The 13,512-nt window shown below is 52.4% G+C and overlaps 2 protein-coding genes and 1 long non-coding RNA gene across 5 annotated transcripts in view; 2 read left to right on the top strand and 1 right to left on the bottom strand.

The window, feature by feature from the left end:
- Positions 1-2,426, top strand: part of LRRC61 (leucine rich repeat containing 61) — a 19,167-nt gene extending 16,741 nt beyond the window's left edge. Inside the window, exon 3 of the mRNA XM_017520792.2 lies at positions 989-2,426. Within this exon, the coding sequence (XP_017376281.1) occupies positions 1,149-1,928 (780 nt within the window). The 5' untranslated portion in view covers positions 989-1,148 and the 3' untranslated portion in view covers positions 1,929-2,426. The remainder of the gene's footprint in view (positions 1-988) is intronic.
- Positions 1-13,512, top strand: part of LOC108298116 — a 17,365-nt gene that overhangs the window by 924 nt on the left and 2,929 nt on the right. Inside the window, exon 2 of the long non-coding RNA XR_001822454.2 lies at positions 12,525-12,529. This is a non-coding gene — a long non-coding RNA (uncharacterized LOC108298116). The remainder of the gene's footprint in view (positions 1-12,524; positions 12,530-13,512) is intronic.
- Positions 2,585-5,920, bottom strand: RARRES2 (retinoic acid receptor responder 2). Of its 3 annotated transcripts, none has more exons than XM_037735751.1 (6): positions 5,839-5,920; positions 4,502-4,695; positions 4,171-4,275; positions 3,243-3,338; positions 2,851-2,966; positions 2,585-2,699 (listed from the first exon to the last, which is right to left on the bottom strand). In XM_037735751.1, coding segments are annotated over exons 2-6 (492 nt in total). In that variant the 5' UTR covers positions 4,676-4,695; positions 5,839-5,920; the 3' UTR covers positions 2,585-2,698. The 3 variants fall into 3 exon arrangements, with proteins under 3 accessions (XP_037591679.1, XP_017376314.1, XP_017376322.1); XM_017520825.2 differs by lacking the exon at positions 5,839-5,920 and adding an exon at positions 5,574-5,686; XM_017520833.2 differs by lacking the exon at positions 5,839-5,920 and adding an exon at positions 5,403-5,502.

Genomic DNA, 13,512 nt, shown 5'->3' with positions numbered 1-13,512 from the left:
GAGTAGCTGGGATTACAGGCACGCGCCACCATGCCCAGCTAATTTTTTGTATTTTTAGTAGAGACGGGGTTTCACCATGTTGCCCAGGATGGTCTTGATCTCTTGACCTCGTGATCCACCTGCCTCGGCCTCCCAAAGTGCTGAGATTACAGGCTTGAGCCACCGCGCCCGGCCAGGGGTGTTTCTTTTTTAAACAGTTATTTTAAATTCTTTTTTATTTTAATTCTTTTTTAAACAGCAAGCTGGCACCATGCTGTTTGGCACATTTACCGGTGCTGTTTGTTGATCTCTGTCCAGTTGAGGCCAGAGCAGAAGAGCTTGCTTTGGCGGGCAGTGAGGTGGTGGGGGGCAAGGGTGTGGGGCCTGACCAGGCCACTTACCCCAGCCTTCCCTGTCCATTTGCTACCTTGACCTCAGTTTCGTCCTTTAGGACAAAAGGTCAACTTCTTAGGGTCTACAGCTCCAACAAGAGGCACCAGTTGGCCCAAATCTGGAAATAAGTTTGAATTAATTGCTCTTAGAAAGAATCGTAGTAATACTGAGTGACGCAGACAAGGCACTGTCTACTTCTATTTGCGTGCATATACATTGGTTATCCCAGGAAGAAAACAAAAGAAACTCGTGATGGTGGTTACCTATTGTCTATTCAAAAATAACTGCTTAAAAAAGAAACACCCCAAAATTAATAAGGACAGATTGTGAGTGGTTACTGAAAAAGTAAAATAATGATGTTTTGCCACTACTCTGCATTTGACAGAAAGAACTGGTAACATTAGGCCCAAATCCATCCAGCATGGCCCTGACCAGCTGGTGCCAGTCTGGGCTGACCCCCTTGGGTTGGCTTTTGTGGTCTGTGTCCCAGACTTTGGTCTTTAGGTCTTGCCTGGCCGAGATTGTTGGTTCTCATGGTAAAAACGGGGTCACTCCCTGCGGTCACCTGCTGCATGGGACACAAACTGCTGCCTGCTGACTATTTGTCTCTCTTCAGGGACTGGCTGGCTTTGAGCAGGGCATCAGAACCAGGTCTCCTGGCACTGGCCCCGGGGAGAGTGGAAGGTGCCTGCTTCGGGGCGAGCACCGGCTGATCCCCAGTGGAACCCTGTGACAGTCCTGCCAGGGCCCAGGCCATCCCAACCGACTTCCATCTCATGGAGCCTTCAGGTGAGAAGCCAGGAGAGGCTGGTGGGCTGCGAATCACACCCCAGCTGCTGAAGTCACGCACAGGCGAGTTCTCCCTGGAGTCCATCCTGCTGCTGAAGCTGCGTGGCTTGGGGCTGGCCGACCTGGGCTGCCTGGGAGAGTGCCTGGGCCTGGAGTGGCTGGACCTATCCGGGAACGCGCTCACCCACCTGGGCCCACTGGCCTCCTTGCGCCAGCTGGCCGTGCTCAATGTCTCCAACAATCGGCTGACGGGCCTGGAGCCACTGGCCGCCTGTGAGAACCTGCAGAGTCTCAATGCCTCGGGCAACCTACTGGCCACCCCGGGCCAACTGCAGTGTCTGGCTGGGCTGCCGTGCCTTGAGTACCTGCGGCTCCGAGACCCTTTGACCCGGCTCAGCAACCCACTCTGTGCCAGCCCCTCCTACTGGGCTGCAGTCCGGGAGCTGCTGCCTGGCCTGAAAGTCATCGATGGTGAGCGTGTGATGGGGCGGGGTAGTGAGTTCTACCAGCTGTGCCGGGACCTGGACAGCTCCTTACGTCCCAGTTCCAGTCCAGGCCCCAGAGCCACTGAGGCCCAGCCCTGGGTGGAGCCGGGCTACTGGGAGTCCTGGCCCAGCCGGAGTGGCTCCATCCTGGAGGAGGCCTGCAGGCAGTTCCAGGACACGCTGCAGGAGTGCCGGGACCTGGACCGCCAGGCCAGCGACAGCCTGGCCCAGGCCGAGCAGGCACTCGGCTCCGTGGGCCCCACCTCTTCCTTTGTCTTCTGAATGCAGCTGTGGCCCAGGACAGCCAGGTGACCTTGCTGCCCACAGCTCCCCTCCCTGCCTCCACACTCGTCGTGGTTTCTTCACACTGGCCACTGGCCCTGCCTGCTGGGCTATTCCTTTATCCCTGTCCTGAGGGACGCCCCTCCCCACCCTCCCTCCACGTGCTGCAAGGACGCACTGAGGGGCCTTGAAAGGTGTAAAGGCCCCTACCACCTGTGAGCCTGTGTCCACAGCTGCTGCCACTTCGGGCTGCTCCAGCCTGAGACTTAGTGGAAGGAATTACTTCCTCCTGAGGCTACAGGTGAGAAAGGTAGGGATGGGCCAGCCTCCACTCCCAGCTGCTGGGAGAGTAGGCAGGCTGAGTGGCCAGCGCACTCCTGGAAGCAGAGCTCTCCCGCCTTGCAAATGTGCCTCTCCAGGCTGGTCCTGTATTTCCTGGGCACCTTCTCTGCCTGTTCTCGCCTGCACATCTATTAAATGCTCCTGTTTTCATTTGCATCCCTGCCTGGCATTTCATGGGGACATCTCTGCCTCTGGAGCACAGGCCCTCCTCACCCTGCCCGTGGCTTCCTGGGGTCTCACAGGAAGGGTCCTGTCCCCCTGCCTTCTCTGGCCGCCTCCAAGGAGGAAGGCATGCAATGCAAGGAGCCAAGAGGCAGCTGGGAGAGCAGCTTTATTATCATGGCTGGGGATAGAATGGGGTCTTCTCTCTGGGAGCTGGGGTCTTCCACTGGTTAGCACTGGCAGTGGTCCTGTAGGCGCCACGCAGCTCTAGACAAAAGGGGAAGCGGGTTTGAGGGTGAGGGAGGCTGCTTTGGCCCCAGTCCCAGCTTTCCTCCCAGGCTCCCGAAGCCCAGCCCAGCCCCCTAGCATTCCCAGGGCTAGCCCCATCCACACAGTGCCCCTTGCCCCTGGTGCCTACCAGTGCTGGGCAGGCCCACGGAGAAGAGCAGCATTTCCAGGGAAGCCGAAGCTGTTGGGGTCCTCGCCAGCCCGCTGCACCTTGATGCACTGGTTCTCCTGGTATTCCTTAGGCTCCTGCCAGTACCCACAACTGTTCAGGCAGTGTGGGAGGGGTGGGCAGTGTCCAGGAGAGTGGGGCAGGCAGTGCTGGTGGAGGGTTGCCAGCATCCTGGGCAGGGACCAGCTCTATATCCCCTGGAGAATGTCCGGACCAGGCATAGCACCTTCTAGCCTCCACTTCCCTCTCTCCCCATCCGGCCAAACTTCCGTCTTGTAACTGGCCCGTAGTCTGAGATTCCATCCATCTTCCCAGACCCGTCCCAACCTCTCTGCAGCTTTGCCCCTTCTTACCCGCAGAACCTGTGTCTTTGTGGGGCAGTGGATCATCCGGCCCAGAACCTCATTCTCAAAGCCCAGTTTGATGCAGGCCAGGCATTTCCGCTTCCTCTGGGGAGGGGAGCAAAGGGTGAGCAGAGGAGAGGGGTGAGGGAGGCCTGGGCATCATGAGGGTGGGAGCCAGGGCTGCCCATGATGGGACCAGCTCCCAGCTAGGCCCTCGAGCCCAGGGGTGAGGGGTCATGCAGGCCAGGGGGTTTCAGGCACAGTCCAACCCAGAATGTTGGAAGCCAGACCCATGCAGCTTTCGAACTATGGAAATTTCGTGTGTGTGCAGGCAGGAATCCTTCCCAGATGGGTTGTCTGTGGTTTGTGTGCAGGAGTGTGGGGGATGGGTGTGCCTGTGCTAGTGCAAAGGCAAGAATCCTCCTCCGATGGGTTCTTCCCACCCAATTCCTCCAGAGCGCCTCAACTGTCACCTATTCTATTTACATTTTCTTGTAAGATTTGATTTGAGGTTGGTGAATCATTGCTATAATCCAGCGCCCTCCTTGAGCCGACAGAGAGAACTGGGGCCTTTACAGAACCTGTAATATAGAGCCCAGGTGGTGCTCACAGAGCGGGAACTAGAACAGTCACTGTAGTCCCAGCCCAGGCATCGCCCCCACGGTGGTGGGTTTGCCCCCACCGTGACTGATGACTAGAGCCTGGCTAGTCTACAAGGGCACCCCAGACACCCCCACAGCGGGCACCTTCCACCCAGGCCCTGAAGCTTGAGAGAGGAACTCAGAGGTGAGCCCTGCTATGATGAAGGTAAGTCCAGGGGTAACCAAACCCTTTCCCTGCCTGCCAGGCCCCAGCTCGACCACCCTCACAGCCTGGGGCTGAGGCTGAGCCATTCCACCTCTCAGGAGGCTCGTCACTCTCATACCCCTTCACTCACCCCATTGGGCTTGACTTTGCAGTGGGGTTTCTTCCAGTCCTCCTTCCGGCAGTCTGTCTGCTGGAGCTGAAATTCCAGCCTCACAAATATTCCAGCTGGGAAGGGCTGTGGACAGGCAGGCAGAGGATGGCCAGTGGCCAGCTGAGCATCCAGAGCAAGCCCTGGTGCCCGTGCCTCCCTCACGCAGTCAGGATAGCCTCCCAGCAGGCTACACTGGGGCCTTTCTCCAGAGGGCTGGGCACTCAGAGCCCATGCACTTCTGTCCTGCTTCCTGGGAATGGGCCTGTCTCCCAGGTGCGACCCTCCCTTCTGCAGGGGCCATGCTACTCACCATGTCCTCAGCGCTGTACACACAGATCTTCTGGAAGGCCCACTGCACGGGGGGGTGCTTGTGGAATTCCTCCAGGGCCACCTGCAGGCCCTGCTGCTGGGCTTCTGTGAGCCCGGTGCTGCCCACGCCCACCGCGCCCAGCCACAGGGCCAGCAAGATCAGCAGTCGTCGCATGCTTCCGTGTCACCCCGGTCCTGCGAAGCGGGTGTGCGCCCCTCAGTTCTCCGATCCAGCCCAAACCACCTCCTCCCATGCCCTGCCCTGGGGAGCCAGGCCAGCAGAACCCTGGGCAGAGGTACAAGGAGCTGGGAAATGGCTCTTTGTCCAAATTGGCCTTGGGGTCTGCCTGGTCCTGTCCCTTACCTTCCACCCTGCCTGCGCTGTTTCCTAGGGCCTGCAGTTTTAGCAAAGTTCCCTGCCATGCCGAGAATCAATCCTCTCCCCGCTCCCACCCTCCACCCCTCATCTGGCCCACTGTCTCTCCCTAGGTCTCCGGCAGGACCCCCTCTCTGCTTTCCCCTCTCTGCTTTCCCAGCTCAGCTTCTCCCCAACCGCTACTCCCTCTCCCTCTAGAATCCCCCTGCTCCCATGGGGTGCCCCCACCCTCCCGGCCTAGGCAGCCTTGGGGAAAGGGCAAGGGCCTGGACCCAAACAGGTGGGAGGGCCCGGCTGGGTGGAGGCCGCGGGAGGCCTAACCCTCCCGGCGCCAGGGCTGCCGTGGCCACCAGCCCACCCCAGTCATTAGGAATGGGGGGGTCTCACCCCCCAGCCCTTAGCTTTCCTGCTTCAGGCAAAATCTTCCTTCCGTCCTCTTTTTTTCTGGGGCCTTCCCCACGACCCCTCTCCCAGCCTTTCTGATCCGTTCCCTGATGCATGACTGGGGCCACCCAGAGGGGCTGACCCTCCCGGAGAGCCCCGTCCGTCCTGGGACCCGAAAGCCACAGATGTGGAAACCGAGGCCCCTCAGTGAAGAGCTGCCAGGGCCGTTGCCTTAGCGCAAAGGCGTTCCTCATTCCGCCGGCGCAGCTGCCCCTCTGCCCGGTGGCCGCCCCAGCCCGCTTCCCCTCCTCACGTCCTTCCTTGCGCCTGGAGGTCTCCCCTGACCGTCCCGCAGCTGAAATCTTGGCCTCGCAGCCTGCCTCTTCCCGCTCTTCTCGCGGGCGGTCCCCACCTCCTCCCACCCCCACTTCCTGGGCCCCCTCCAGCAACTCCGGCTCCTCCCCACCCGACGTGGACTGGCCATCTCGGGGCTGGAAGCCCTTCTGCGCCCTCCCGCGTCTTCCCTTCCCATCCCACCCTCCTCCCTCCCCTCCGTCCAACCCTCATGACCCTGACCCCTGGCCGAGGCTGCAGGCGGCTCGCCCGGGCGCGCAGCCCTCGGTCCCACCTCCCCCTGGCTCAGGTCCGACATTCCGCGGTCTTGGCTGGCCTGGGCCTCTTCTCTGTGGCTGTGCTCCCCCAAGGGCTTTCTGCACCCCACTCCTGCCCAGGCAGGGCTGCCCTGTCTTGGGTCCTTTACGGGGGACCATTCTGTAGCGTCCCTGGGACACTCATCCTGGGAATTCTTTCCCGAAATAGAGACATCCTCAAACTAAAGGAGACCTCGAGGAGGTCCCTCCCCCTGTCCCCACCTCCCACTCCCTGAGCCACACTGAGAGGGAAGGTCTCTCCTTTAGGGAGGACTCTGGTACCTGCAACCTTGATCGACAGCAAAGATGTCCAGTGTGGATCCTGCCTCTGTCTTTCCTGACCGTTCCTTGTGTCCCATTTTCCGTGGGATGGACTCTCATGGGGAGTCGGGGAGCTTTTGCCTGTGGCTGAGCGGCATGATGGAATTCATATGGTGAACGGAAACTCAAGGAAAACTGTCCAAATACCGGCTGGATTCCCGGGTACGCTGGAGCAAGGACGAGGAAGCTCTGGGACTTTGCGCATCAGTAACCACCACCAGCATGCCTCTAGTTCCCACACTGCACTGATGGCCTCAAGTAGAGGGTCTCATGTAACTTCATGGCTCTCTCTGAGCTTCTGTTTCTTTATCTGTAAGATGGGCATCAGAAACTCTGTCTTGAGGAGTTGTTTTGAGGATTAAATGAGGAAACACGAAAAGCAACTGGTGTCCAGTGTGGGGTACAGGCTTTTGTCCCCTCCTTACGCACCCGGCCAGGATTCTCCACTTAGAGCTGAGAGCTTCCTTTACAGTGTGCTCTGGGGCACCAGAAGGAAACTCGGCTTCCATTAGCCACTGCCGGATGCCTGAAATACCACTACTGGCATTTCACTCCCTAGCTATGAGCTCCTCAGTTGTCCTTAAACAGAGATAAGAGAGGGGATCCATGTTCCCTGAAAGCTTTAGATGGGGTTAGAGAGAAGAGATGCACCGAAAGACGTTTCCCAGCCCAAGAACTTGAAGAAAACCAAAGTATTTCACCCCAAAATATACTTATTTGACACATTTCAAGGTGGCTGTTCAGAATGGCTTGGAAATAGAATAACCAAAAGCTGATTTTGTGGAGAGATTGGCATCTATAGAGGAAATCTGTATTGATGTAGCTAGGCTTTCTCTGAGACCCTCCCTTGTCTGGATCTAGGAAAGATGAACTGAGAGTCTGACACCTTTACAGGTCTGAAAGAAACATTTACTGTCTATTCTTTCCAAGGACTGCTACCTATGAGGTGTCATTACATAACAAGACTGCCTTTGTTAACCAGGCTTCGTCTTCCACCCTATCCATAACCTGTCTTGCCACTATTTAAGCCCCCATCTTTGTATAAACTCAAGACGGCAGATAAACTTCTGTATCCCATTGAGGGGTTGGGGTAATCGCTCTGTGGTTCTCTCCCATGCATGTCAATGAATATTTCCTATTAAAGCTGAGGCAGGAGGATCACTTGCACCCAGGAGTTCAAGGGTGCAGTCAACTATGATTGGGAAACTGTACTTCAGCCTACCTGGACAAAACAAGACCCTGTCTCTAAAATATAAATAATTTATTAATCTGCATTTCATCAGTTGATTTTTCAGCAAAACTTCAGAAGGCAAAGGGGAAGTTTTCCTTTGCCCCCCCAGAGACCCATGCTGGGGGATGCTGGGGGGTGTCCTGAGGATGGATGAGGAGAGAAATCTTCCAGGACAAGGTGGGACTTGAGCTGAGCAAAGCAGGAAAGTCATCCTGCCTGGGGGCTGGGGGGAAAGTTGCATCACACCTGTCGAAGGGGAGGTGAGGTGGTTGAGGTGGGGAGGTAGGTTGGGAGCAGGTTGGTGGGAGATGGTGAGGGAGGAGCCAGTCTGGCTGTACTTCAGTGGCCACACAAAATTCACTGTGGGTGTAGGTATGTGAGGTGCACCCCAAGGAGGTGGACAGTCCTACTGCAGAGCACTCACGACCTGTGAAAGGACTGCTTAAGCATATTCATGAGCTCAGCTCCAGGTAACACGTCCTGATCCAGGGGAGCAACAACAGGATTTAACCATTTAATGATGGTTAATGATCTTCCCAGTCATCACAGCTAAAAATGTAGACTCACATATCCAAGTTGTTCCAAGCTTAGTTTTCCAATAACTGAACTGAGTACCAAAAAACATTGTCCTTTAATATTTGCAAACACATTGACAAAAATAGTTTATTTCTTTTGGAAGAAGTGATTTGACTTTGAAGCAAGAGTATATCGGTTGCAAAACTACACCTATCCAAGTTAAGTGCATCTGCCAACTTGTGCCATTTTGGTACCATTAACACAAACTCAAAATGGATATTGCATACATTCAAAAGCCACTCTAAATTTATCAACATCAACTGAGTATTCTTCAAATTTTTCTTGAAATATAGCCAATTTACATAATGCTGTATAATTAAAACCTCTGTATGTTGATTCTTGTGACAAAAGTATGTAAATTGTAATTATTTGTTACTATTATGAAAATATTTAATTTGAAACGCTTATGTTTTCTGGCTAGGTAACAATGAAATTTCCTTTCCTTGGATATTCAAATTTAGCCCAGTTATATGTAATGTGATATTGGTGAGAAAACACTGATCTTTTTTATTTTTAATTATTAAATATTTGGGCTGAGAGTAGTGACTTATGCCCATAATCCCACCACTTTGAGAGTCCAAGGTGGGTGGATCACTGAGCCCAGGAGTTCAAGACCAGCCTGGGCAACATAGAGAGATCCTATCTTTACAAAAAAGTTTAAAAAATTAGCTGAGTGTGGTGGCACAAGTCTGTGGTCTCAGCTACTCAGGAGGCTGGGATGGGAGGATTGCTTGAGTCTGGAAAGTCAAGGTTGCATTGAGTTATGATCACACACTGCATGACCCTCCCATCTCGGCCTCCCAAAGTGCTGGGATTATAGGCTCGAGTCACCACTGTCAGCCTTGGCCACAGAGCAAGACCTTGTCCACAAAACAAATAGTAATAATACTTACTATTGTATATTTGGTAATCATGGCTCCTGTTTCAGGAAAATCTTGGAGTTAGTTAAAAGTACAGTAAATCTTAGAATAACTCTTCCACAACCCCGGCAATGAGCTTTGACAAAAGACATTAAGTTCATTATCTTTCGTGGCTTTCAACAGTTCCATAAAGCCAGCAATGATTCATAGCATTTCCACTTAAATACTGAGTTAAACAGCTGTAGTCATGAGACTTGTATAGAATTAATTTCATAAAATTGAGCACAAATATCTTCAATAGGTACCCTGAAGTGAAATAAGGCAACATGAGAAGGATCAATTTCTTCTTTTAGCGTTACAGTAAATACCTCAGTCGCACCAGCCGCATGGCAAGTATTCCTAAGCCTGTGGCTGGGGCTACCATATTGGATAGTGCAGGTAGAGCGTGTGTTACCAATTATGTGAGTAAAACTAAAACTAAAAATGAACAAATTTATGTGTTTGTAAATGCATGGAATATTTCCAGAAGGGAAAAACAAGAAGCCTGTAACAGCGTTTGCCCTCGAGGAGAGGATCTTTCCAGCTGGAGAAAACAGAGGCAGGAAAACTATATTCCCTTTGTACTTTTACATTTTTATAACTTGTGGATAATTTGTCTATTCAAATACAAAAATGACTTTTAAAACTTTTTTTTGAGACAGGGTCTTGCTCTATCACTCAGGCTGGAGAGCCGTGGCCCTATCTGGCTCATTGCAGCCTTGACCTCCTGTGCTCAAGCAATCCTCCCATCTCAGCCTCCCAAGTAGCTTAGACCACAGGTGCATGCCACCATCCCAGGCTAAGTTTTTTTTTGTTTGTTTGTTTTTTGTTTTTTTTTTTTTTTTTTTTTTTTTTTTTTTTTTTTTTTTTTTGACAAAGTCTTACTCTGTTGCCCAGGCTGGAGTGCAGTGGCACAATCAGAGCTCACTGCAGCCTCTGTGTTCTAGGCTCAAGTGATCCTCCTGCCTCAGCCTCCCAGTAGCTAAGACTACAGGACCACTCACCCAGCTAGGTTTTTTCATGTTCAAGGAGAGGAGGTCTTGTTATGTTGCTGGTAGGGTCCTGCCCTACAGGTTCCTGTGAACCCCTCTACTGGTGTGGAGATGAGAAACTGTGGAAATAAAGATGCAAGACACCGAGATCAAAAGAAAGAGAGTTTAGGTCCAGGGGTCCACTGCCAACCAAAGCGCAGAGTCCGGCAGTGGCCCCGGGTGTCCGCATATTCTGACTTATTGAGTACAAAGCGGGCAAGGTAGACAGGGTGAGGCATTGGTGGTCAGTGGTAGGGTCAAGTACATTACGTGTCAGGGATGGGGGCCCAGGACTTTCAAGCCGAGATGAGGGAAGGCGCATAATGCATCAGCACTTTTCCATACTTGTCAAGACAGAGCAAAGACATTAAGATTTATGTTACTTTTACTGATTCTATCTTCTAAGAAAAAGAGGAACCAGGTGCAGAAGTGGAACATGAAAGTAGACATGGAACGTGACCGCTGAAGCACAGCACCACATAGAGACAATTAACTCCCCAGATGTCTGTGGGTTTCCCTGACAGCCGTCAGGCCCACCGCAAGAGCTTGGGGTAGCGGAATTTTCTCTTCACTCCTCCAGGGAAGGAGACATCTCCAACATCTCCGACATCTCCTTCCACAGCTTGCTAAACGCTGGACGCTTTCCCAGTTCTGGCGCTGCCGCATAGCCAAAGCGCCCTCCAGCAGCCCTTACGCGGGCGTGACAGAGGGCTTAAAGCATCTTTTCTTAGGGTCACTTCTTTCACAGTGTCACCTTAGGTTCACGCTTTGCAACCTGAGAGGCATTAGTAAAAGATTATGCTGAGTATATGTGTGTGTGTGTGTGGGGGGGGTATCTTAATGATAACCTATGAATAACAAGATTACCTATGAATAACTACTATGGTTATCTCTCTAGTTATTTTCTTCTTCATTATTTATATGGGAACAGGCTGAGGCTTCTGACTCCTGCCTCGGGACTTGTGGGGTCTCCCACCCACAGTTTGCACAGGCTGGTCCTGAACTTCTGAGCTCAAGTGATCCTCCTACCTCGGCCTTCCAAACTGCTGGGATTATAGGTGTGAGCCACTGTGCCTGGTCCCAATAATATTTTTGAAAGCTCACTCTGGCCACAGTGTGGAGAGTGGATAAGAGGGAACATATCTCAGCAGGAGACAACTGTAATTGTCCAGCTGAGAGATGGATGTGGCTGGGACAAAACTGGGGGCAGTGAAGATGCAGAAAAGAGTCGGGACTAAAGCACCAGAGTTTGGAGATTGGTCAGTGCGGGGTCGAGGTTCACAGAGAGGAGTGAATCCCAGGTTTCTGGCTTCAACAGCTGTAGACGTGGTGGATGATCCTCAGGGAGGGGAGACTCAGAAGGGCAGTGAGGACAGAAGTGTGAGGTGTCTGTGGGACATGCAAGTGGAGATGCTGAGTGAGCAGGGCTCGTGGAGGTCTGGCTGCAGATGGGAAATTGTGTTCTCTGCATGCAGGGTGAATCAGAGCAGAGATGAGATTGGGGATTGGAGCAGGAAGTCCCTGGCCCTGGCGGCAGGAGAGTGAGGAGGCAAGAGGCTAGGGCCTCACTGGGAGGGGATCCAATATGGAGTAAGAGGGGTGAGTGGCTGAAGATGAGCTGATAGGCACTCAGTGGCAGGTCAGGAGCATGTGGTGTCACAGAGGTGGGAGATGTTGGGAGGAGGAGGCAGGGCTGGCAGTGTGTGGCCAGAGGTTTAGGAAGGTGATGCCAGGAAGCACTGAACCTAGCGAGGCCAGGGGTGACTTTAGCAAGAACTGTCTCAGTGTGGCGTGAATGTAGAAGCAGACAGAGGGCAGAGGGAAAGAGGGAAGAAGATAGAGTTGGTGGGTCCAGGGAGAAGCCAGGGCCAGGGAGAGTGCTGTGGTTTCAAAGTGCTCCCCAGAAAGCACGCTTTGGAAACTTTTTTATATTTTATTTTATTTTATTTTATTTTTGAGGCAAAGTCTTGCTCTGTCACCCAGGCTGGAGTGCACTGGTGGCGTGATCTTGGTTCACTGCAACCTTTGTCTCCCAGGTTCAAGCAATTCTCCTGCTTCAGCCTCTCGAGTAGCTGGGATTATAGGCACACACCACCACGCCCAGCTAATCTTTGTATTTTTATTAGAGTTAGGGTTTCACTATGTTGACCAGTCTTGTCTCAAACTCCTGGCCTCAAGTGATCCGTCTGCCTTGGCCTCCCAAAGTGCTGGGATTACAGGCGTGAGTCAGTGTTCCCGGCCTATGTTTTGGAAACTTAATCCCCAGTGCAACAGTGTTGGGAGGTGGGGCCTAGTGGGAGGTGTTTAGATCACAAGGGGTCCCTGCTCATGAATGGATTAATTCTATTATAAAGCGGTGGCTCATGCCTGTAATCCCAACACTTTGGGAAGGAAGGCAGGCAGATCACTTGAACCTAGGAGTTTGAAGCCAGCCTGGGCAACATGGTGAAACCCCATCTCTACAAAAAATACAAAAAACACTAGCTGGGCATAGTGGTAGTCCCAGCTAATTGGGGGGTTGAGGCAAGAGGATCCCTTGAACCTCAGGAGCTCAAGGCTTAGTGAGCTGAGATCACGCCACTGCACTCCAGCCTGGGTGACAAAGTAAGACCCTGTCTCAAAAAAAAAAAAAAAAGAATGAATGAATGAATGAATGAATAAATAAATAAATAAGGGTTTGAGGCTGCAAGTTCAATCTCTTTCTCTGTCTTGCTCTCTCTTTGCCCTTACACTACGGGGTAACACAGCAAGAAGACCCTCACCAGATGTTGGACCTCCAGCCTTGGACTTCCCAGCCTCCAGAACCAAGAGAAATAAACTTCTGCTCATTATAAATTACCCAGGCTCAGGTATTCTGTTGTGGCAACACAAATGGACTAAGACAGTGGTGTGTTGTACTTTGTCTTACTTAGAGAAGAGAGGAGGAATCAACAGGAAAGCAGATAGTAAGTGGGGCACTGCAGGGGAAAACAGTCAACGGTGGGGTTGGATGCAGGCAGGTGTGTGCCACCCAGGAGGAAGGAAGACAAATGCTACATTAAAATACATACATGTATCTATATACACACAATTTTTGGGGAGAGGACATAATTTAGCCCATAACTATATCCTTCCCAAATTCATATGTTTAAACCCAGCTATGGTCTGTGTCCTCTAAAATTCATATGTTGGAAATTTAATTCCCAATGCAACTGTGTTGGGAGTTGGGGCCTAATGGGAGGTGTTTAGGTCATGAGGACTCTGCCCTCATGAATGGATGAACACTGCTATAAACAGGGCTTGTAGCTCATACCTATAATCCCAGCACTTTGGGAGATGGAGGCGGGAGGATTACTTGAGACCAGGAGCTTGAGACCAGCCTTGGCAACATAGTGAGACCTTCATCTCTGGGGAGAAAAAAAAAAAAAGCTTATCTGGGCATAGTGGTGCATGCTACTTGGGAGGCTGAGGCAGGAGGATTCCAGCCCAGGAGTTGGAGGCTACAGTGAGCTATGATTGCACCACTGCACCCCAGGGGAAGGCAAGTGAGACTGCCTCAAAAAAA

This window comes from Cebus imitator, unplaced genomic scaffold, assembly GCF_001604975.1.
Source record: "Cebus imitator isolate Cc_AM_T3 unplaced genomic scaffold, Cebus_imitator-1.0 Scaffold20, whole genome shotgun sequence".
Taxonomy (NCBI): Eukaryota; Metazoa; Chordata; class Mammalia; order Primates; family Cebidae; genus Cebus; species Cebus imitator.
The sequence above is the reverse complement of the archived record's forward strand: the minus strand, read 5'-3'. Positions and strand labels throughout refer to the sequence as shown.